Source organism: Bos indicus x Bos taurus, chromosome 1, assembly GCF_003369695.1.
Source record: "Bos indicus x Bos taurus breed Angus x Brahman F1 hybrid chromosome 1, Bos_hybrid_MaternalHap_v2.0, whole genome shotgun sequence".
Lineage (NCBI taxonomy): Eukaryota > Metazoa > Chordata > Mammalia > Artiodactyla > Bovidae > Bos > Bos indicus x Bos taurus.
Genome location: NC_040076.1, coordinates 127,961,350 through 127,984,218, shown reverse-complemented (window position 1 = coordinate 127,984,218; position 22,869 = coordinate 127,961,350). Strand labels below are relative to the sequence as shown.

The 22,869-nt window shown below is 44.6% G+C and overlaps 1 protein-coding gene and 1 long non-coding RNA gene across 4 annotated transcripts in view; one reads left to right on the top strand and one right to left on the bottom strand.

Annotated features, from left to right (window-relative positions):
- CLSTN2 (calsyntenin 2) overlaps nucleotides 1-22,869 on the top strand; it is a 725,154-nt gene that overhangs the window by 550,868 nt on the left and 151,417 nt on the right. For both annotated transcript variants that reach the window (XM_027544855.1, XM_027544864.1), the window contains exon 5: nucleotides 4,029-4,178. In XM_027544855.1, the coding sequence (XP_027400656.1) occupies nucleotides 4,029-4,178 (150 nt within the window). The remainder of the gene's footprint in view (nucleotides 1-4,028; nucleotides 4,179-22,869) is intronic.
- Nucleotides 1-22,869, bottom strand: part of LOC113894442 — a 31,108-nt gene that overhangs the window by 2,493 nt on the left and 5,746 nt on the right. Inside the window, exons 3-4 of one of the 2 annotated variants that reach the window (XR_003511583.1) lie at nucleotides 3,073-3,203; nucleotides 2,060-2,082 (exon numbers count right to left, since the gene is read on the bottom strand). This is a non-coding gene — a long non-coding RNA (uncharacterized LOC113894442). Of the gene's footprint in view, nucleotides 1-2,059; nucleotides 2,083-3,072; nucleotides 3,204-22,869 lie in introns of those variants that run through there. The other variant, XR_003511578.1, reaches the window with a different exon arrangement.

Sequence of the window (22,869 nt, the reverse complement as noted above, 5' to 3'; positions counted from 1 at the left end):
ACCAGGAGTGGGGATGACCGCACAGGGAGGTGCGGGGCTCACCGGGACACCCGCCTCCATTCAGCAGGCTTTCGTACCCTCCAAGCAGTGGTTGGTTTCACACAGCCTCTGCTGAGCCCTCCGCAGGCTGCCCCGGAGAGTCAGGGCCCTTGGCTACCTGAGAGTGAGGTGTGAGCCCGAGTCTGCTTATCTCCAAGTATGTGAACATACTTCCCTTCCACCTGAATAGAAAAGGAACTGCTCGCCCCTGGTGGGAAACTGGGCAGCATAGAAAAGTATGAAGAAGTCACTTTTGTAATCCCACCAAAGAGAACTACCACTGACATTTTGCTAGCACTTTTTCCATGAAGTTTTGAAACAAAAGTAAGGCCACACTTTCCCTTTTTCACTTATCATTTAATTGTATAGATTTTTTCCATCCGTAAAACAGTTCATAATTAATACTTTACTGTAAAGAGCAGTCCATCTAAGCAGAGATTCAGGCTTAGCTTGTCTCCTGATGATTGGGCATCCAGTTTCTTTACTCTTTTTCAATGTTTTAATAATAAATAATGCTTAGATGAACATATTTGTTGGTTTGCAATTTGTATCGTTTTCCTGGAGTCAGTTTTTAGATGTGAAATGACTTGGCCAAAAGGTATGAGCAGTTGCAAAGTGACCAACCTATGTGGCTTTCCAAAACGGCTGCTCCAATTTAAATTCCGGCAGAAGGAGGGTGTAGGTCAATGCACTTGTCTCATTGCATCCACCGCCCCAGCTGAGTTTTCAAAAAATACTTTCACTGTGACACATGGTAGATACTGATAGTTCTTTGAGAGTTAGCTTCCCAGGCTCATTTGGAACAGAGAAACACAGAGATCAGTGCTCACCTGGGGTAGCTGTGGACTCAAGTCTCCTGAGAAGATGCCACTAGGAGAAATCATTAACCAGTTGGGAGAATAACAACAATTGTCACAAAAGCAAAAGTGGCGGGGTCCAGCCCCGGCTGATCCAGGGTATTCGAAGGAGAGACTGTGTAGGTGAAGATAAGGAAACTATTGCTTAATTAAATGTTAATTAAGGATACAAAGAGTAATAGAATGAGGATAGCTCAGTGAGGAAATACAGTGGAGAAAAGAGGCTGAATAATTCAGCCAGAAGGTAAGAGAAAGAACAACATGGTGAGACCAAGTTTCGGTGAACAAGGCCCGCACTTTATTTTCCAAAGTAGTTTTTATACCTTAAGTTATGCATAGAGGATAATGGGGGAAGGGGTAGAGTCATGCAGCAAGCCAGGCTTTCTTCCTGCAAACTTATCATATGCAAAAGCTTAGGTGATTTGCATCATCTTCTGGCCCGGAGGCCTGTTAACATTTTAAGACCCTTTCTTCAGAAAACTCATTTTTCTCTAAAGGTGATAAGTCAAGCGCCACCCTCCAAAAGCATTAGATAAAGTTGCATTCGTACAGAGCAAAGGTGTGGTGGGCTATAACAAGAAAAAGAATTAACTCAAGGGTCCCAGGTTACAAACATTAAAGCTACTATTTACACCAATTATATTAATCAATACACTGCCAGGGACACAGCAGGTAAGGGATATGGAAACTTAGCAGCAAACATTGGCCCAACAAGTGAAAATCCCTTCACCAATACAATTTCTAATCAATCTTTTAACTGCTCAAAGGAATCTGTATTTAGACAGTTTAGAACATCTCCTGCCTCTCACAGTTGGGAGGCTCTGAACAATCACATGTGGCCAGAAAAACCTATTCAGGCAGGCTAGAGGATTTCCAAAGGAGTTTGTAGGTTGAAACACTGTCACACCCAGGAATTATTAACTGGAGCTGTAAGCTAACTCTTTTTTCAGAGAGAGGTAGTGGGGGACAGCCCCCCCGTAAAGTCAGAGGTGTAGGTGAAAGCACAAAGCAGAAAGTAGGCAGACTCTGGTTTTGGGGGTAGATGGGGGACTCCTGAGGCTCGATCCCGCCTTTGCGTGTGCCGAGCCTCCTTCCTCATGACCTTTGTCATGGGCGGAGTTCCTCACGCTGGCTCCCAGCAGTGATAGAATTCCAGTTGAGCTATTCCAGATCCTGAAAGATGATGCTGTGGAAAGTGCTGCACTCAATATGCAATATGCAATATGCACTCAATATGCAATATGCCGGCTCCCGTCACAAAAGGATGGTTTTTTGTGATCTTTAAAAAAAATGTTTTTTAAAGTGTGACTTAGCCAAATACAACCCTTCCCCCACAACCATCAGCAACATTATTATACTCTCATGTTTACCTAGTGCTCCAAATCCTATCCTCTGAAACCCATTCTCCCTTGTGTGAAACTGGTGGTGGTGGAGAAAGCAAGTTAGTTTCTCAGACAGTTTCATTAAGACTTCTTACTCAAGTGGAGCTGTGGTAAATTGAGCCAAAGATTGCGGTCTTGAGTGTTTCTTTTTCTCCCACAATCAATAGTGTTGCTCTGCTGAATGTCACACGGCCTGTAAACCCTGAGCCTTCCCCTTCTACGAGGTGTATCTTTTGAGAGCCATTTAACTTTAGAGAAAGAGAAAGATAAAACTTTTTGTTCAAAATTCAATTTGATATTGCTGAAGCATATTCTCATGGTCCTATTACAGCGCTTCCACCTGGCAGAAGGACTCCCTTGTGATGGCTATAACCATGAACTAGTTTGTTAACAGAAGCCACAGAGAATATTACCAACCCCACACTGAGCCCTTTCACACATGCGCGGGGCCCCGAGCTGAGACTGAAATATATAGCTGAGTCACACAGTCATAGACAACAGACTAGTAGTTGCCGGGGGGAGGGGGTGTGGGGGAGGGAAGGACTGGGAGTTCCGGATGAGCAGATGCAAACTAGTACATGTAGGGTGGATTAACAACACGGTCCTAGTGTATAGCACGGGGAACTATATTCAATATCCTGTGATAAGCCAAAATGGAAAAGAACATGCAAAAGAATATGTATGTATAACCGAGTCACTTTGCTGTACGGCAGAAATTCACACAACATTGCAAATCAACTATACTTTAATAATTTTTAAAAAAAATTCAACAAAGATGCACAGAAATTGTATACCTGAGTCAGTGATTCCATGTTTGTGTATTTGCTTGTTGATTTGTTTTTTAATTTCCATCTTCTTGATTTTGCTTCTAGCAAAGGATGATGATATCATTTGAGTTCTAATTTGCTGTCAACTCTAATTTTCACTGGAAAAGAAAAGCCAGAATGAAATTATTCTTCTGAAAGGAAGACTTTAATCTTGGAATCAAACAGTTAAAATAATTAAATGCACATCAGGCCTTGATTCATTTTTGAAACCAAAATTGTATTTCAGCAAAAATAGTCAAATAAAAGTTTGCTCATTAATTGTCAAATATTTCTGAACCATTGTATCAAACCCACGGGAACAAAAACACACAAATGGCTCAGAAACAATATCTGATCTCTCTTGGAGAAGAAAAATGTCTTTGCCACCGGGGCAAGGAATCTATTATTCTGTGTCGCTTTCAGAAGAGAGGTCACACGTCTTCTCTTATTGATTTTACTTCTTATTTGGTAGCAAAATAATGTGAGAAGAGGCAGTGCATGTTCCTGGCGAAGAGCCCAGATGTTAAAAAAAATACATGTTGAGAAGTTTCTGAATTCCATCTTTTTCCCAGAGATTTCCTGTAACGTGAGCACACAACACCCTGTATCAGGGACATAGCCACATGGGCGCAGTTTAGGGTGGTATTCTGACAACCCCGAACTTAATACAACCACTTGGATTCCAGACGTGTGCACAGAATTCCCTGCCAGTTCTGTCCCACAGCTGGAGTGGCTCCAGCCAGCTGTTCCTAGGACTCTGCCACTAAGGATCAAGCAGGCCACATGTGGAAGCCACGCTCCCTACGTGCCCTAGCTTTTATAAAGAGATAAGAAAAGGGGACATTTTATTCTGGTGAAGGCTGGAGGAGGGCAGAAGGGATTTTGAAGAACTGCAACTTGGTTCACTTGATCTGAAATTATTTTCAATGTCCCTGTGTCCTCAGGCAACGTCAGAAACACGGAGAAGCTGAGCTATGACAAGCAGCACCAGTATGAGATCCTGGTAACCGCCTATGACTGTGGACAGAAGCCCGCAGCCCAGGACACCCTGGTGCAGGTGGACGTGAAGCCAGTTTGCAAGCCTGGCTGGCAAGGTGGGCCTGCTCTTGTCAGACTTGTCGGCTGAAGGCAGCTGGGCTGTGTGTCTCGGAGGGGCTGCACCTGCCTTCTGATCATCACAATGTATCACTAGAGGAGTTTGTAAAGCACAGGCACTCTGCTGTGAGAAATGGAGTAGCCTATTTGTTCTCACAACTCCTGGGTGATATATTGCCCCCACTGTACAGCTCAGAATGTCCAAGGCAACTCATCTAACTCATGTGCCCCGTTTGTCCAGGGTGCCCTTTCTCAAGTCTTATGACATCTTCCAATCAATAGTAATTATCCCACAGTGCTCAGGAGAAAGTGCCAGAAAGCCTACATGCTGCTAGTGCGTTTCAAGTTTTGATCATTGCTCAGCACCCGGGGAAGGTTGTGTGTTCCTTGGGCTTGCACGGAGGGCATACAGGCAGAGGTTGGAGAGCCAGAATACAGCCTCTGCGTTAGCAGGTTTCTAAACTATTGGCTCTGACAGTGGAGAAACAATGGCCTTAGATGGATGTGGATTTTTGTTTACCTCTTTTAGGATGCAAAGATAGAAGGTTCAGCTTACTCTTAGGTGATAGAGATATAGCAATGAACTAAGGAGAAATAAGCTTCCCTAGTGGCTCAGACGGTAAAGCATCTGTCTGCAATGCAGGAGACCTGGGTTTGACCCCTGGGTTGGGAAGATCCCCCTGGAGAAGGAAATGGCAGCCCACTCCAGTATTCTTGCCTGGAAAATCCCATGGACCTCGGAGCCCGGTAGGCTACCGTCCATGGGATCACAAAGAGTCGGACACGACTGAGCGACTTCACTTTCACTTTCACTTTCAAGGAGAAATAAGGATGCGAAGGCCAGTGCAGAGAAGGAGCTCACAGAGGACTGAACAGTGTATGGGGTAACAAAAGTTCTAGTGGTAACATCAGTAGTTCTGCTGGCTGGGCAGGGATGCTGGAGTCATCTCTGTGCTGCCATTTGGTTGCTGCTGCTGCTGCAGCTTCTGCTTACTGATAACTCATGGTGTTCCATGGACTTCTCGGCCTCATGGCCTTTGTCTGTTGCCTTCCCTTCATATGTCTTTAAAGCCCCTGTTAAAGCTTTCATTGTTCAGCTTCCTGGTCCCATCGGTTAGTCAGTTCAGTCACTCAGTCATGTCTGACTCTTTGCAACCTCATGGACTGCAGCACACCAGGCTTCCCTGTCCATCACCATCTCCCGGAGCTTACTCAAACGTCACCGTCCATCAAGTCAGTGATGCCATCCAACCATCTCATCCTCTGTCAGCCTCTTCTCCTCCCACTTTCAATCTTTCCCAGCATCAGGGTCTTTTGCAATGAGTCAGTTCTTCACATCAAGTGGCCAGAGTATTTGAGTTTCAGCTTCAGTATCAGTAATTCCAATGAATATTCAGGACTGATTTCCTTTAGGATGGACTAGTTGGATCTCCTTGCAGTCCAAGGGAAACTAAAGAGTCTTCTCCAACACCACAGTTCAAAAGCATTAATTCTTCTGTGCACAGCTGTCTTTATAGTTCAACTTTCACATACATACATGACTACTGGAAAAACCATAGCTTTAACTAGACAGATTTTTGTCACTAAAGTAATAGCTCTGCATTTTAATATGCTGTCTAGGTTGGTCATAGCTTTTCTTCCAAGGAACAAGCGCCTTTTAATTTCATGGCTGCAGTCACCATCTGCAGTGATTTTGGAGTCTAAGAATATAAAGTATCTCACTGTTTCCATTATTTCCCCATCTACTTGCCATGGAGTGATGGGACCAGATGCCATGATCTTAGTTTTCTGAATGTTGAGTTTAAGCCAACTTTTTCACTTTCCTCTTTCACTTTCATCAAGAGGCTTTTCAGTTCCTCTTCACTTTCTGCCATAAGGGTGGTATCATCTGCATATCTGAGGTTACTGATATTTCTCCTGGCAATCTTGATTCCAGCTTGTGCTTTATCCAGCCTGGCATTTCACATGATGTACTAAATCAAATCCCTTATGATTATACAGTGGAAATGAGGAATAGATTTAACGGCCTAGATCTGATACATAGAGTGCCTGGTGAACTATGGATGAAGCTTTGTGACATTGTATAGGAGACAGGGATCAAGACCATCCCCATGGAAAAGAAATGCAAAAAAGCAAAATGGCTGTCTGGGGAGGACTTACAAATAACTGTGAAAAGAAGAGAAGCGAAAAGCAAAGGAAAAAAAGGAAAGATATAAACATCTGAATGCAGAGTTCCAAAGAATATCTAGAAGAGAAAAGAAAGCCTTCCTCAGCGATCAATGCAAAGAAATAGAGGAAAACAACAGAATGGGAAAGACTAGGGATCTCTTCAAGAAAATTAGAGATACCAAGGGAACATTCCATGCAAAGATGGGCTCGATAAAGGACAGAAATGGTATGGACCTAACAGAAGCAGAAGATATTAAGAAGAGGTGGCAAGAATACACAGAAGAACTGTACAAAAAAGATCTTCATGACCCGGATAATCACGATGGTGTGATCACTGACCTAGAGCCAGACATCCTGGAATGTGAAGTCAAGTGGGCCTTAGAAAGCGTCACTACGAACAAAGCTAGTGGAGATGATGGAATTCCAGTTGAGCTATTTCAAATCCTGAAAGATGATGCTGTGAAAGTGCTGCACTCAATATGCGAGCGAATTTGGAAAACTCAGCAGTGACCACAAGACTGGAAAAAGTCAGTTTTCATTCAAATCCCAAAGAAAGGCAATGCCAAAGAATGCTCAAACTACCCCACAGTTGCACTCATCTCACACACTAGTAAAGTAATGCTCAAAATTCTCCAAGCCAGACTTCAGCAATATGTAAACCGTGAACTTCCTGATGTTCAAGCTGGTTTTGGAAAAGCCAGAGGAACCAGAGATCAAATTGCCAATATCCACTGGATCATGGAAAAAGCAAGAGAGTTCCAGAAAAACATCTATTTCTGCTTTATTCACTATGCCAAAGCCTTTGACTGTGTGGATCACAATAAACTGTGGAAAATTCTGAAAGGGATAGGAATACCACACCACCTGACCTGCCTCCTGAGGAATCTGTATGCAGGTCAGGAAGCAACAGTTAGAACTAGACATGGAACAACAGACTGGTTCCAAACAGGAAAAGGAGTATGTCAAGGCTGTATATTATCACCCTGCTTATTTAACTTATATGCAGAGTACATCATGAGAAACGCTGGACTGGAAGAAACACAAGCTGGAATCAACATTGCCGGGAGAAATATCAGTAACCTCAAATATGCAGATGACACCACCCTTATGGCAGAAAATGAAGAGGAACTAAAAAGCCTCTTGATGAAAGTGAAAGTGGAGAGTGAAAAAGTTGGCTTAGGGCTCAACATTCAGAAAACGAAGATCATGGCATCCGGTCCCATCACTTCATGGGAAATAGATGGAGAAACAGTGGAAACAGTGTCAGACTTTATTTTTGGGGGCTCCAAAATCACTGCAGATGGTGACTGCAGCCATAAAATTAAAAGACGCTTACTCCTTGGAAGGAAAGTTATGACCAACCTAGATAGCATATTCAAAAGCAGAGACAGTACTTTGCCAACAAAGGTCCGTCTCGTCAAGGCTATGGTTTTTCCAGTGGTCACGTATGGATGTGAGAGTTGGACTGTGAAGAAGGCTGAGTGCTGAAGAATTGATGCTTTTGAACTGTGGTGTTGGAGAAGACTCTTGAGAGTCCCTTGGACTGCAAGGAGATCCAACCAGTCCATTCTGAAGGAGATCAGCCCTGGGATTTCTTTGGAGGGAATGATGCTGAAGCTGAAACTCCAGTACTTTGGCCACCTCATGTGAAGAGTTGACTCATTGGAAAAGACTGTGATGCTGGGAGGGATTGGGGGCAGGAGGAGAAGGGGATGACAGAGGATGAGATGGCTGGATGGCATCACTGACTCGATGGACGTGAGTCTGAATGAACTCTGGGAGTTGGTGATGGACAGGGAGGCCTGGCGTGCTGCGATTCATGCGGTCGCAAAGAGTCGGACACAATTGAGTGACTGAACTGAACTGAACTCTGCATATAAGTTAAATAAGAAGGGTGACAATATACAGCCTTGACGTACTCCTTTCCCAATTTGGAACCAGTCTGTTGTTCCATGTCCAGTTCTAACTGTTGCTTCTTGACCTGCATACAGATTTCTCAGGAGGCAGGTCAGGTGGTCTGGTATTCCCATCTCTTTAAGAATTTTCCACAGTTTGTTGTGATGCACACAGTCAAAGGCTTTGGTGTAGTCAATAAAGCAGAAGTAGATGTTTTTCTGGAATTCTCTTGCTTTTTTGATGATCCAGTGGATGTTAGCAATTTGATCTCTGGTTGCTCTGCCTTTTAGAAATCCAGCTTGAACATGAAGAAGTTCACGGTTCACATACTATAGAAGCCTGGCTTGGAGAATTTTGAGCATTACTTTACTAGTGTGTGAGATGAGTGCAATTGTGCATTAGTTTGAACATTCTTTGGCATTGCCTTTCTTTGGGATTGGAATGAAAACTGACCTTTTCCAGTCCTGTGGCCACTGCTGAGTTTTCCATATTTGCTGGCATATTGAGTGCAGCACTTTCACAGCATCATCTTTTAATATGTGAAATAGCTCAACTGGAATTCCATCACCTCCTCTATCTTTGTTCATACTGATGCTTCCTAAGGCCCACTTGACTTTACATTCCAGTTTGTCTGGCGGTAGGTGAGTGATCACACCATCGTGGTTACCTGGGTCATGAAGATCTTTTTTGTATCAGTTTGGTTTGGTTCAGTCTCTCAGTCGTGTCCGACTCTTTGTGACCCCATGAATCACAGCACACGTGGCCTCCCTGTCCATCACCAACTCCCGGAGTTCACTCAGACTCACATCCATCAAGTCAATGATACCATCCAGCGATCTCATCCTCTGTCATCCCCCTCTCCTCCTGCCCCCAATCCCTCCCAGCATCACAGTCTTTTCCAATGAGTCAACTCTTCGCATGAGGTGGCCAAAGTACTGGCTAATGCTTTCAGCTTTAGGATCATTCCTTCCAAAGAAATCCCAGGGCTGATCTCCTTCAGAATGGACTGGTTGGATCTCCTTGCAGTCCAAGGGACTCTCAAGAGTCTCCCCCCAACACCACAGTTCAAAAGCATCAATTCTTCAGCACTCAGCTTTCTTCACAGTCCAACTCTCACATACATGACCACAGGAAAAACCATAGCCTTGACTAGACAACCTTGGTTGACAAAGTAATGTCTCTGCTTTTCAATATGCTATCTAGGTTGGTCATAACTTTCTTCCAAGGAGTAAGCGTCTTTTAATCTCATGGCTGCAATCACTATCTGCAGTGATTTTGGAGCCCCAAAATATAAAGTCTGACACTGTTACCACTGTTTCCCCATCTATTTGCCATGAAGTGATGGGCCCAGATGCCATGATCTTCATTTTCTGCATGTTGAGTTTTAAGCCAACTTTTTCACTCTCCACTTTCACTTTCATCAAGAGGCTTTTTAGTTCCTCTTCACTTTCTGCCATAAGGGTGGTGGAACCTGCATATCTGAGGTGATTGGTATTTCTCCCGGCAATCTTGATTCCAGCTTGTGCTTCTTCCAGCCCAACGTTTCTCATGATGTACTCTGCATATAAGTTAAATAAGGAGGGTGACAATATACAGCCTTGACGTACTCCTTTTCCTTTTTTGTATAGTTCTATGTATTCTTGCCTCCTTTCCTTAACATCTTCTGTTTCCGTTAGATCCGTGCCATTTCTGTCCTTTATTGTGCCCCTCTTTGCATGAAATGTTCCCTTGATAGCTCTAATTTTCTTGAAGAGATCTCTAGTCTTTCCCTTTCTATTATTTTCCTCTATTTCTTTGCACTGATCACTGAGGAAGGCTTTCTTAACTCTCCTTGCTATTCTTTGGAACTCTGCATTCAAATGGATATAACTTTCCTTTTGTCCTTTGCATTTAGCTGCTCTTCTTTTCTCAGCTATTTGTAAGGCCTTCTCAAACAACCATTTTGCCTTTTTGTGTTTCTTTTTCTTGGGGATGGTCTTGATCACTGCTTCCTGTACAATGTCACGAACCTCCGTCCATAGTTCTTCAGGCACACAGTCTATCAGATCTAATCCGTTAAATCTATTTGTCACTTCCACTCTGTAATGGTAAGGGATTTGATTTAGGTCATACCTGAATGGTCTAGTGGTTTTCCCTACTTTCTTCAATTTAAGTCTGAATTTTGCAATAAGGAGTTCATGATCTGAGCCACAGTCACTATATCCACAGTAGATAGGGTACTGAAAGATGAACTCCCCAGGTCGGTACCTCCCGATATGCTATGGGAGATCAGTGGAGAAATAACTCACAAAAGAATGGAGACAGAGCCAAAGCAAAAACAACACCCAATTGTGGATGTGACTGGTGATCGAAGTAATGTCTAATGCTGTGAAGAGCAGTACTGCATAGGAATCTGAAATGTTAGGTCCGTGAATCAAGGCAAATTGGAAGTGGTCAAACAGGAGATGGCAAGAGTGAACATCAACATTTTAGGAATCAGTGAACTAAAATGGACTGGAATGGGTGAATTTAACTAGATCACCATTATATCTACTACTGTGGGCAAGAATCCCTTAGAAGAAATCAAGTAGCCTTCATAGTCAACAAAAGAGTCTGAAATGCAGTACTTGGATACAATCTCAAAAATGACAGAATGAGCTCTGTTCATTTCCAAGGCAAACCATTCAATATCACAGTAATCTAAGTCTATGCCCCAACCAGTAATACTAAAGAAGCTGAAGTCCAATGGATCTATGAAGACCTATAAGACCTATAGAACTAACACCCAAAACAGATGTCCTTTTCATTATCAGATCAGATTAGATCAGTCACTCAGTCATGTCCGACTCTTTGCGACCCCATGAATCACAGCACGCCAGGCCTCCCTGTCCATCACCAACTCCCAGAGTTCATTCAGACTCACGTCCATCGAGTCAGTGATGCCATCCAGCCATCTCATCCTCTGTCGTCCCCTTCTCCTCCTGCCCCCAATCCCTCCCAACATCACAGTCTTTTCCAATGAGTCAACTCTTCGTATGAGGTGGCCAAAGTACTGGAGTTTCAGCTTTAGCATCATTCCTTCCAAAGAAATCCCAGGGCTGATCTCCTTCAGAATGGACTGGTTGGATCTCCTTGCAGTCCAAGGGACTCTCAAGAGTCTTCTCCAACACCACAGTTCAAAAGCATCAATTCTTCAGCACTCAGCCTTCTTCACAGTCCAACTCTCACATCCATACATGACCACTGGAAAAACCATACCCTTGACTAGACGGACCTTTGTTGGCAAAGTACTGTCTCTGCTTTTGAATATGCTATCTAGGTTGGTCATAACTTTCCTTCCAAGGAGTAAGCGTCTTTTAATTTCATGGCTGCAGTCACCATCTGTAGTGATTTTGGAGCCCAGAAAAATAAAGTCTGACACTGTTTCCACTGTTTCCCCATCTATTTCCCATGAAGTGGTGGGACCAGATACCATGATCTTCGTTTTCTGAATGTTGAGCCCTAAGCCAACTTTTTCACTCTCCACTTTCACTTTCATCAAGAGGCTTTTTAGTTCCTCTTCACTTTCTGCCAGAAGGGTGTTGTCATCTGCATATCTGAGGTGATTGATATTTCTCCCAGCAATGTTGATTCCAGCTTGTGTTTCTTCCAGTCCAGCATTTCTCATGATGTACTTACTCTGCATATAAGTTAAATAAACAGGGTGACAATATACAGCCTTGACAAACTCCTTTTCCTATTTGGAACCAGTCTGTTGTTCCATGTCTAGTTCTAACTGTTGCTTCCTGACCTGCATACAAATTTCTCAAGAGGCAGATCAGGTGGTCTGGTATTCCCATCTCTTTCAGAATTTTCCACAGTTGATTGTGGTCCACACAGTCAAAGGCTTTGACATAGTGAATAAAGCAGAAATAGATGTTTTTCTGGAACTCTCTTGCTTTTTCTATGATCCAGCGGATGTTGGCAATTTGATCTCTGGTTCCTCTGGCTTTTCTAAAGCCAGCTTGAACATCAGGAAGTTCACGGTTTACATATTGCTGAAGTCTGGCTTGGAGAATTTTGAGCATTACTTTACTAGTGTGTGAGATGAGTGCAATTGTGCGGTAGTTTGAGCATTCTTTGGTATTGCCTTTCTTTGGGATTGGAATGAAAACTGACTTTTTCCAGTCTTGTGGCCACTGCTGAGTTTTCCATATTTGCTGGCTTATTGAGTGCAGCACTTTCACAGCATCATCTTTCAGGATTTGAAATAGCTCAACTGGAATTCCATCACCTCCACTAGCTTTGCTCGTAGTGATGCTTTCTAAGGCCCACTTGACTTCACATTCCAGGATGTCTGGCTCTAGGTCAGTGATCACACCATCGTGATTATCTGGGTCGTGAAGATCTTTTTTGTACAGTTCTTTTGTGTATTCTTGCCATCTCTTCTTAATATCTTCTGCTTCTGTTAGGTCTATACCATTTCTGTCCTTTATCGAGCTCATCTTTGCATGAAAGTTTCCTTTGGTATCTCTGATTTTCTTGAAGAGATACCTAGTCTTTCCCATTCTGTTGTTTTCCTCTATTTCTTTGCATTGATCGCTGAAGAAGGCTTTCTTATCTCTTCTTGCTATTCTTTGGAACTCTGCATTCAGATGTTTATATCTTTCCTTTTTTCCTTTGCTTTTCGCTTCTCTTCTTTTCACAGCTCTTTGTGAGGCCTCCCCAGACAGCCATTTTGCTTTTTTGCATTTCTTTTCTATGGGAATGGTCTTGATCCCTGTGTCCTGTACAATGTCACCAACCTCATTCCATAGTTCATCAGGCACTCTATCTATCAGATCTAGGCCGTTAAATCTATTTCTCATTTCCACTGTATAATCATAAGGGATTTGATTTAGGTCATACCTGAATGGTCTAGTGGTTTTCCCTACTTTCTTCAATATAAGTCTGAATTTGGCAATAAGGAGTTCATGGTCTGAGCCACAGTCAGCTCCTGGTCTTGTTTTTGCTGACTGTATAGAGCTTCTCCGTCTTTGGCTGCAAAGAATATAATCAGTCTGATTTTGGTGTTGACCATCTGGTGATGTCCATGTATAGAGTCTTCTCTTGTGTTGTTGGAAGAGGGTGTTTGTTATGACCAGTGCATTTTCTTGGCAAAACTCTATTAGTCTTTGCCCTGCTTCATTCTGTATTCCAAAGCCAAATTTGCCTGTTACTCCAGGTGTTTCTTGACTTCCTACTTTTGCCTTCCAGCCCCCTATAATGAAAAAGGACATCTTTTTTGGGTGTTAGTTCTAAACGGTCTTGTAGGTCTTCATAGAACCGTTCAACTTCCGCTTCTTCAGCGTTACTGGTTGGGGCATAGACTTGGATTACTGTGATATTGAATGGTTTGCCTCAGAAACGAACAGAGATCATTCTGTCATTTTTGAGATTGCACCCAAGTACTGCATTTCAGACCCTTTTGTTGACCATGATGGCCACTCCATTTCTTCTGAGGGATTCCTGCCTTTTCATTATAGGGGACTGGAATGCAAAAGTAGGAAGTCCAGAGATAACCTGGAGGAACAAACTTGGCCTTGGCTTACAAAACAAGGCAGGTCAAAGGTTAATAGAGTGTTACCAAGAGAATGTACTAGTCCCATCACTTCGTGGCACATAGATGGGGAAAAATGGAAACAGTGGCAGATTTTTTTTAGGCTAAAAAATCACTAAAGACAGTGCCTGCAGCTGTGAAATTAAAAGATGCTTGCTCCTTGGTAGAAAAGCTATGACAAACCTAGACAACACAGTATAAAGCACTTTGCCAACAAAGCTTCGTATAATCAAACTTTCCAGTAATCATGTATGGATGTGAGAGTTGGACCATAAAGAAGGCTGAGCACTGAAGAATTGATGCTTTTGAACTGTGGTGCTAGAGAAGACTCTGAAAGTCCCTTGGACTCCAAGTAGATCAAGCCAATCATCCTAAAGGACAGCAACCATGAATATTCATTGGAAGGACTGATGCTGAAACTGAATCTCCAATCCTTTGGCCACCTGATGCAAAGAGCTGACTTGCTGGGAAAGACCCTGATGCTGGGAAAGATTGAGGGCAAGAGGAGAAGGGGACGACAGAGGATGAGATGGTTGGATGGCATCACTGACTCAATAGACATGAGTTTGAGCAAGCTCTGGGAGATGATGAAGGACAGGGTAGTCTGGTGTACTGCAGTCCATGGGGTCACAAAGAGTCGGACATGACTTGGTAACTGAACAACAACAGAAAGGGTGTGATTAGCTGTGTTTTTTGCTCGTGTCCCTATCAGGCAGGCTGATGCCAGACCACTGGCCAGATTTTGAATGGCTGCCTTTTAGCCAGGCATTCAGTCCTAAAACAGTTCAGCAGGCCAGACTGGCAGGGCCTCAGATTGTCCCCTGCACAACTTTGTCTCCCTTAATCTTGAAGCTAGAAAGATGGGAGTTGTAATTAAATCCACCCTTGGACAAAGCCAGAATCATTAGCTCTTGAACAAAGTTTGTTGTTTTTTAGTCACTCAGTCGTGTCCAACTCTTTTGCAACCCCACAGACTGTAGCCCCAGAGAAGGGAATGGCAACCCATTCCAGTACTCTTGCCTGGAAAATCCCATGGGCGGAGGAGCCTGGTAGGCTGCAGTCCATGGGGTCACGAAGAGTCGGACATGACTGAGCAACTTCACTTTCAATTTTTACTTTCATGCATTGGAGAAGGAAATAGCAACCCACTCCAGTGTTCTTGCCTGGAGAATCCCAGGGACGGGGGAGCCTGGTGGGCTGCCAATCATGGGGTCGCACAGAGCCAGACATGACTGAAGTGACTTAGCAGCAGCAGCAGCAGACTGTAGCCCACCAGGCTCTTCTGTCTGTAGGGTTTCTCAGGCAAGAATACTGGATTGGGTTGCCATTTCCTTCTCCAGGGCGTCTTCCCAACCCAGAGATCGAACCCCCACGTCTCCTGCATTGGCAGATGGATTCTTTGCCACTGAGCCACAAGGGCAGCCCTTTTGAACAAAGTAAAAAAGATGAAATGCTGAGTAAGAGGAGACACAGATGAGACATATGAGATGTAAAGAGCACTGTGGGTCATCTTGGTGTCCATCTGTTTAGGATCAAGCCAGAGGCAGAGAAATGAGTACAAACCAGAGTGGGAAACTGTTCCCAACCTTGGGAGACCTGAGCTCTGGTTGAGTGTAATTCACTGGACCCTTAGGATCCTGAGGACAGGATTCTGTCCCTCCTGTTCACAGTAGAATTTCTCAGGCTTAACACATGTCTGGCCCCAGTGGTAGGTGCTCAAGAAATAGGCCTTGAATGAATGAATGAGTGAATGGAAAGCTATCTGAGTAAAGAACTTGCCTTGTCTTGTTTTGACATGTAACAACTGGCCCCAGTGAAAGTCGTGCTTTTGAAAAGAAAGCCTAGAGAGAATATAAAAGTTTTCTAAGCCTGGACCACATTCCCAATGGGATTTTAAGTGAGGAAAGCAAAACCCAAAGCCATATCTGGAGAATGATCCCAATCTGTTTTGTCTTTGATAAATGAGATACCTACAAATTTGGAATCACATTTTTGTACTTAAATTTAAATGTAATTTCCAAACAGAGTTTGTACTTATTTCAGTGTTCAATGTATGCAAAGTAAAACATGTTGATAATGTTAGTTCTGTATATGAAAAATGTATGGGGCCGCTACCTTGGGGCACAAGGCTATTTTCCACTCTTGACAATGAGGCCAAGAAGGCAAGGATGCTGTCCATTTTTTGGTGTGTCTGTAGCGCCCAGCACAGGGCCAGGCACAAGGCAGGTGATTGACAAGTGTTGAGTGGACGAATGAATGATGGAAAATATAACTTTGTGTGGAACAAAGACAAGAAGGAAGCAGCACCTTCCTGTATCAGTTCACCATGCCAGGCAAAGTGATGTAAACAGGGGTAACATTAGGACCAATGACTTGATGATGGCTCCCTGCCCGAGTCTGCCAGCTTTGGGTGGCTGATGCTGATTCTGCATCACTCCCCTCTTCCCTCAAGCTTACTCGCTGTAGACAGCATTAAGTCTGTCTCCCCAGCCATCACCCCAACAGGCTAACAGATCACAGACAGGCATTCCTGGTTCTCTGATATGTGTGGCAGTGGTCAAAATCAAAATGCTTTCCTGGAATTCCTATCCCAGCTCCCAGACCGAGTGCAGAATCTTCCCTCCTTCCACCATACTGGCCCACTTTACTCCTCCACAGAGGCAAACTCCGCCCTCCCCTTGGGGCCAGTTCTCTCTTCTACTGGCTAGGGCTGCCTGGGAACTGGAAGTGCTCCTTTCTCCAGGGAAGAGCATCACCACTAGTCCCAGATATATGTCTCCTGTCTAGCCCCCTTCTCCCAGCTTTGTAGAGCAAACTGGAGTGAGCCATGTTTGACTGTGAAAGGTTGTTGTTGAATCACGTGAATACACCGGGATTCTTGGCCCCCGGAGGAGAAGAATTCAATCCGGGGCCAGAGACGAGGCTTGATCGCTCAGAGCTTTTGTGTAATAAAGTTTTATTAAAGTATAAAGGAGATAGAGAAAGCTTCTGACATAGGCATCAGAAGGGGGCAGAAAGAGTACCCCCCTGCTAGTCTTTAGCTGGATGTTATATAGTCACTAGCAGTCTGTTAATGAAAGAAAGGAATATCTTAAAATTCAGAATGGCACCAGGCCCCTCACCCATAAGATGCATTTTGGGATAAATGGTTTATCCTGGGCCATAAAATGATTAACTTGAATCTTGAAGAAGGGCAGACCACCATACAAATAGTTTCATTTACATAGATTAGGGGAACAATATCCATACTGGTTTGTCAAGTAGGTTCTGGGCCAAGAGGTGGAACCGACTTGGAGACAGAGTTTGGGGTAAAGGCATAGTACATTAGCATAGCTTAAGACAAACATTTCCATAAGAAAAAGGCACTGGTTATCTCTAGACTCGAGAATAGCTAACTTCAGGCGAAGCCGGGTGTCATTATGGCAACACAATATTTTAAGAGAAACCTCCCTTTAAATTTGTATAGAGAAAGAAAAAATATTGCTAGTTTGTTTCCTCCTGCCGCTTAAGAGAGATAAAAATGTCTGACACTTGCAGGCTATTTCCTCTATTTGGAGACCCCTGGCCTTCCTGCCTGTTACCCTCTCAACTGGGTTGGTTTTGTTTTGTTTTACTGATCGCAGATGAAGCAGGCTGTCCCTCACTGGGGGAGGCCTTCAGTTCCTAGGGAAAAGGGCTGGATCTTCCTGAAGCAGGTGTAGGGATGAAGGCTGCACTGTGGGAGGCTATTCAGGGCACAGTGAGCAGTATCAGGAAGCCAGTCTGGCTTGTGGAGTGGGTAGGGACTAGGGAGAAATGGGAAGTGAGTTTGGTGAGATCAGGGGAAGGGGAGGGTTGACAGTTAAGATTTTGGATGCCAGGGTGAGGAGCTGCAATGATCCCCAAGCCCCTGGGACCCAGTTCTGAGTGAGGGATCTGCAGATATGTGCCAGGCATAACTGCCCAGTAGAACAGGCTCCTCCCTGGGCTGGCTTCTAGCAAGCAGCAAGAGCCACCAAGCAAACACATTTTGGCAGTTCAAATTCTTGTACCTGTTCTAAGTCATTTCCCTCCAGGCAGGAGGCGACTGCAGCATAGTGAAAGCAATCCATCATGCTCAGAGCCCTCTGTCTCCCTTGGACCACTCTCTCCCAATCAGCTCTTGAAGCCTTGCTGTACTTAGCTTCTCCCTGGGAGCTATCCTGGGGAAGCCAGGGACCTGCTCACAGTTAGAGCCCTCCCTTCCTCCCAGACCCCAGTGATGCCCTAGGGCACTGGACAATTTATCTGTTACCATAACCCCTTCTGGGAATGTAGTGCTGCAGCTTTCCCCAGGTGATGCTGGCCTTACCCAGCTGTATATGAAGGACTTCCCACCCCCTGGCTTTGCTGCCACCTACCTTTTAGACTTTGGCTGAGGCATCATCTGCCTCAGATGTGTGGGACTTCCCGCAGACACTCACTGAATTTTCCAGCCATCACCTAAATGTAAACTTGCTTACCCCAATCACTCACCAATGGCAGAGCAAGACTTATCAGAGGCTCAGTTGACAGCAAGGGAGGAAGGCTTGACCCTAGGATACTAGAGGCATGTGTCTTGCTCTTATGTTTCATCTTCTCTGCTGTATTCTGAGATTGTAATTCTTAAAAGGTGTTAGGAGTCAGCTCACTCTGCAGGGATAGGTAGAGATTTGCCTGAGGTTGTGTTACTCCCATTTCTCAGCTACCCAGGGAAGAAGAGGGTCCTCAAAGCATCACTTAGACTAGTGCAGGTGGAAGGGAAAACTAAATCTCTGTGCTTTTTTCTGAGCTCAGAGAATGCTTAGGGGCCTGATAGCAGCTCTTATTCATGGAGATGAACAATTCTAATAGGAACCAGGAAAATGGTGTGCCTGCCACACGTGCACAGTAGACGAGCTCGTGCCTTTCATGCCAGGCATCTGGATTTGCAGTCTTCTTAGGGTCTCTTTCCCTTCTGCCAAGCAGTTGTATGTGCCCACACCTGAGGACTTCAGGAAGAATCTGCATCTATCCATGGGTCAGAGCACCACAGAGCATGCAGTGCCCTCAGAGGCTCTCAGGGTGATGGGGGCAGTAAGAGCAACGGACATTGAGAAGGTGCTGCTGACCTCCCCTTATAGGAGCCACAGACTGTGTCCTGAGGAGCATTTGCAGTTCAGTTGCTGGTTGAGGGTTTTGTTTGTTTAACTTTTACATTATGGGATGGACTATCACCTCTTTTTTTTTATTGTTAAAGACTTATTTATTTTTGGGCACGCTGGGTCTTCATTGCTGTGTAGAGGTTTTCTCTAGTTGCAGAGATTGGGGGCTACTGTTTGTTGCAGTGCTTGGACTTCTCACTGCGGTGGCTTCTCTTGTTGCAGAGCACAGGCTCTAGGGATGTAGACTTCAGTTGTTGCGGCTTTCGGGCTCAGTTGCTCCACTGCATGTGGCATCTTCCTGGACCAGGGATCAAACCCATGTACCCTGCACTGGCAGATGGATTCTTAACCACTAGGCCACCAGTGAAGCCCCACATCCCTTCTCTATCCCTCCCTTTATTGTTCTTTATAATCCCTTGGCCCATGTCTCTCTACATTTCAAGCCGAAAGTATCGTCTGCACAGCACTTACTTAGGACATTTTCCTTTTTATTGTTGCAAGTCAGATTTTGTATTTATTACTTGCTCCTGCCAGCTGAGACCCAAAGTTCAGTCTGTTACTGTCCCCTTTATGCAAAATGGTGGCTTTCCTGATGGCTCAGACAGTAAAGAATCTATCTGCCTGCCATGCAGGAGACTCAAGTTTGATCCCTGGGTTGGAAAGATCCCCTGGAGAAGGGAATGGCAACCCACTCCAGTATTCTTACCTGGAGAATCCCATGGACAGAGGAGCCTGGTGGGCTACAGTCCATGGGGTCATGAAGAGTCAGACACAACTGAGCGAATAACATTTTCATTTTTTCACTTTATGCAAAACAGCTCCCCTCTGAAGAGAACCGCTGTACACTTCCCTTCTAGGCCTTCACCCTTTCTTCCCAGGCATGTTGCTGACCAGACATCCAGCCATTCTGTATCTGGAGTTCCCACATCAAATCAGCTTTCCAGACTCCAGCCCCCACCCCCAGGATTTGCCTGCTTCATACCTGAGCACCATCCCATGGCAGCCAATTACACCTCGCCCAGTATCAGTTCACCCAGCGCTGGCGGTTCCTAGAGCTTCTCCCTCAGGCCCAATTCTGGCTCCTTTTACCTTCACAGTAAGGCGTCCTATCTAATACAGAAAGAAAAGGAGATGCAACCATGTAATGGCCATCTCTTCTCTGTTCTTTTGGGATTGACTAATTCTCCAGGTGCATCAAACTATCAAGGTGTTTCTACCATTCCACAAATCAGGCCTTCGTTAGGCAGGAGATGGATGTCTTTTAGAGAAGTGCTTCTCATGTCTGAGTGTGCACATGAGCACCTGGGGGCTGGGAACAATCCAGATTCTGACTCAGTAAGTCTGGGGTAGACCTGGATGTTCCTGGTCCATGGCTTTCACTTGGAGTCAGATGGTCAGGCAGAAAATACTACCAAACAACTAGAGGGTGCCTAAGATTTTTATGTTGAAAAGATAGCAACCTGAAAGCCGTTGGATGAGATTAATTTTCCCTTCAGTTCAGTTCAGTCGCTCAGTCGTGTCCGACTCTTTGCAACCCCATGAATCGCAGCATGCCAGGCTTCCCTGTCCATCACCAACTCCCGGAGTTTACACAAACTCATGTCCAGCAAGTCGGTGCTGCCATCCAGCCATCTCATCCTCTGTCGTCCCCTTCTCCTCCTGCCCTCAATCCCTCCCAGCATCAGAGTCTTTTCCAATGAGTCAACTCTTTGCATGAGGTGGCCAAAGTATTGGAGTTTCAGCTTCAGCATCAGTCCTTCCAATGAACACCCAGGACTGATCTCCTTTAGGATGGACTGGTTGGATCTCCTTGCAGTCCAAGGGACTCTCAAGTGTCTTCTCCAACACCACAGTTCAAAAGCATCAATTCTTCAGCGCTCAGCTTTCTTCACAGTCCAACTCTCACATCCATACATGTTATTTGCAATTTGAGACAACTGAAATTGACACACACATGACACAGTAGGAGATATTCTGGAATGAATTCAGTCCCCCTTTATTGAAGGCCCATGGTGTGCTGAAAGCTAGGGGTATAGAGGAAAGAGACCTACTAGGATTCATAGAATAGAAGGCAATAAGAGGGTCACAAGTTCTGCTGGAGGGAGCACTGGGTACATGAAGGAGAGACATTTAACTTTGTAGAGGCCATGGAGGGGATGTACCTGGGGTAGATCTTGAAGGATAATAGTTTCAACACAGAGAAGAAGAGTGTTCTAGACTAGGGGTCAGGTGTCAGGAAGGTGGGGGAGAGCACGATATGGCCTGGGCATGGAGGAGAAGACTGGACAGGCCAGTGGGGACCAGATCCGGAGGGGGACCTCCTATATTACCCCAAGGGCAATGGGAAGCCTAGAGGCTCCACCAGACATGATGAAGGGGATACTGAAGCAGAAGCACTGCTTGGCCGACCATGTAGATGGTGGCTGGGATGCAGAAACTGGGGCAGGGAGACCAGCCAAAAAGATGATTATTCCTAAGTATACTAAGTGGAACACTTCTAGAAAAATATCTAAAGACATGCATTTATTCCAAAACCAGTTCAAAGTACTGAGAAGCAAAGAAGGTTTGATTTTCAGGCAAATCCCATGAGACTCCATAGGCAGGGGGTCAAGGCTGGCAGTCAGGCATGTCTAGGGTAGAAAAGACACCTGCTAAGCTTTGTCAAGTATATATTCTGTCCCCTCTGCAGCTGTCCACTTACCTGCCACCCTGCCATGTAGAAAAATACCCAGGTCCCAGGGGTCAGCTGGCTTCACCCTCTGCCTTGCAAAAGTCAAATCAGTTATTGATCAAGTATAGCAAAGAGCTGACTTAGATTTTACCAGTTGAGAGGCATTGATTTTGAATCATAAAATGATAAGCTCACAAAGGTACCCAGATTTGCTGAGAGAAACAGAAATAGATGGGGTTGTGAAGTTGGAGATGTGTCCATTGGAGGATTTATGGCGATGTCAGCCTTGTTGCAGGCTGATGTAAGAGGGCATTTCCAGAAAGACAGAGGAAAGGACAGCTCTTTGCCCTCTGTTCTCTCATTCATTGTCCTGCCAGGTGGTCCAACATTCCACTTTGGGGAATTCCACTTTTTGTTCTAAAAGATTGTCAAAAAACAAAACTCCGTGTAGTAAATATGAAGATCTAGTTGTTTTATTCAACAATTTATGAGTCAGGCAGTATCCCAACTACTGTTCTCAGAGGTCGTACAAAATGGAGAATTTTTATAGCAGGAGGGAGAGGCGAGGAAGTTATGAGCACATGAAAAGAAAGAATTGTTTCAGGTCAGGTCATCCTCTTTGAGGGGAAAGGCAAGGGTCTATTATTCAGATTCTCTCTCTTCCTTTGAGGGATGAAAAGGGTCCCGCTGGCAAATCACTGGTGCTGATCAGAAAATTCCAGGTTGGCCAATTAAGGTTATATCCCTGTATACAGGTTGTGCACATGAAACTAATATTTTAGATCAACTATACTTCAGGAGAAAGAAAGAAAGGGGGAGGGAGAGAGAGAGGAAAGGAGGGAGAGAGGCGGGGAGGAAGAAAGGTAAGAAGGAATGAAGAAAAAGGAAGAAAGAAAGGATTACATGCCTGGAGAAGGTCAAACCGTCAGTCAGGTCAAGTATTAAATCTAGGTTTGGTATCAGGGCTTTAGCACAAGCATGCCCTTTTGAGCCTGTGATTTTCCCTTTAATAATTCCCCCCTTTTGGTCAAATGCTCAGTCTGAGAGATCAAAAGTTCAGGCATAAATACCACTCTCACCTATTGCTCTGCAGTTCTCACAGCCTTATTGATCCTTGGTGTGGTATCCATAGCTCATGATGTCTTTGCTTAATCCCTGTGACATTCACAGGCCATGGTTCTAGGTTCATAATCCTTAAGTTGCTCAGTCTCCTCATCTTCTTTTTTCTGATGTTCTAGTCTTAGGGAGATCATTTG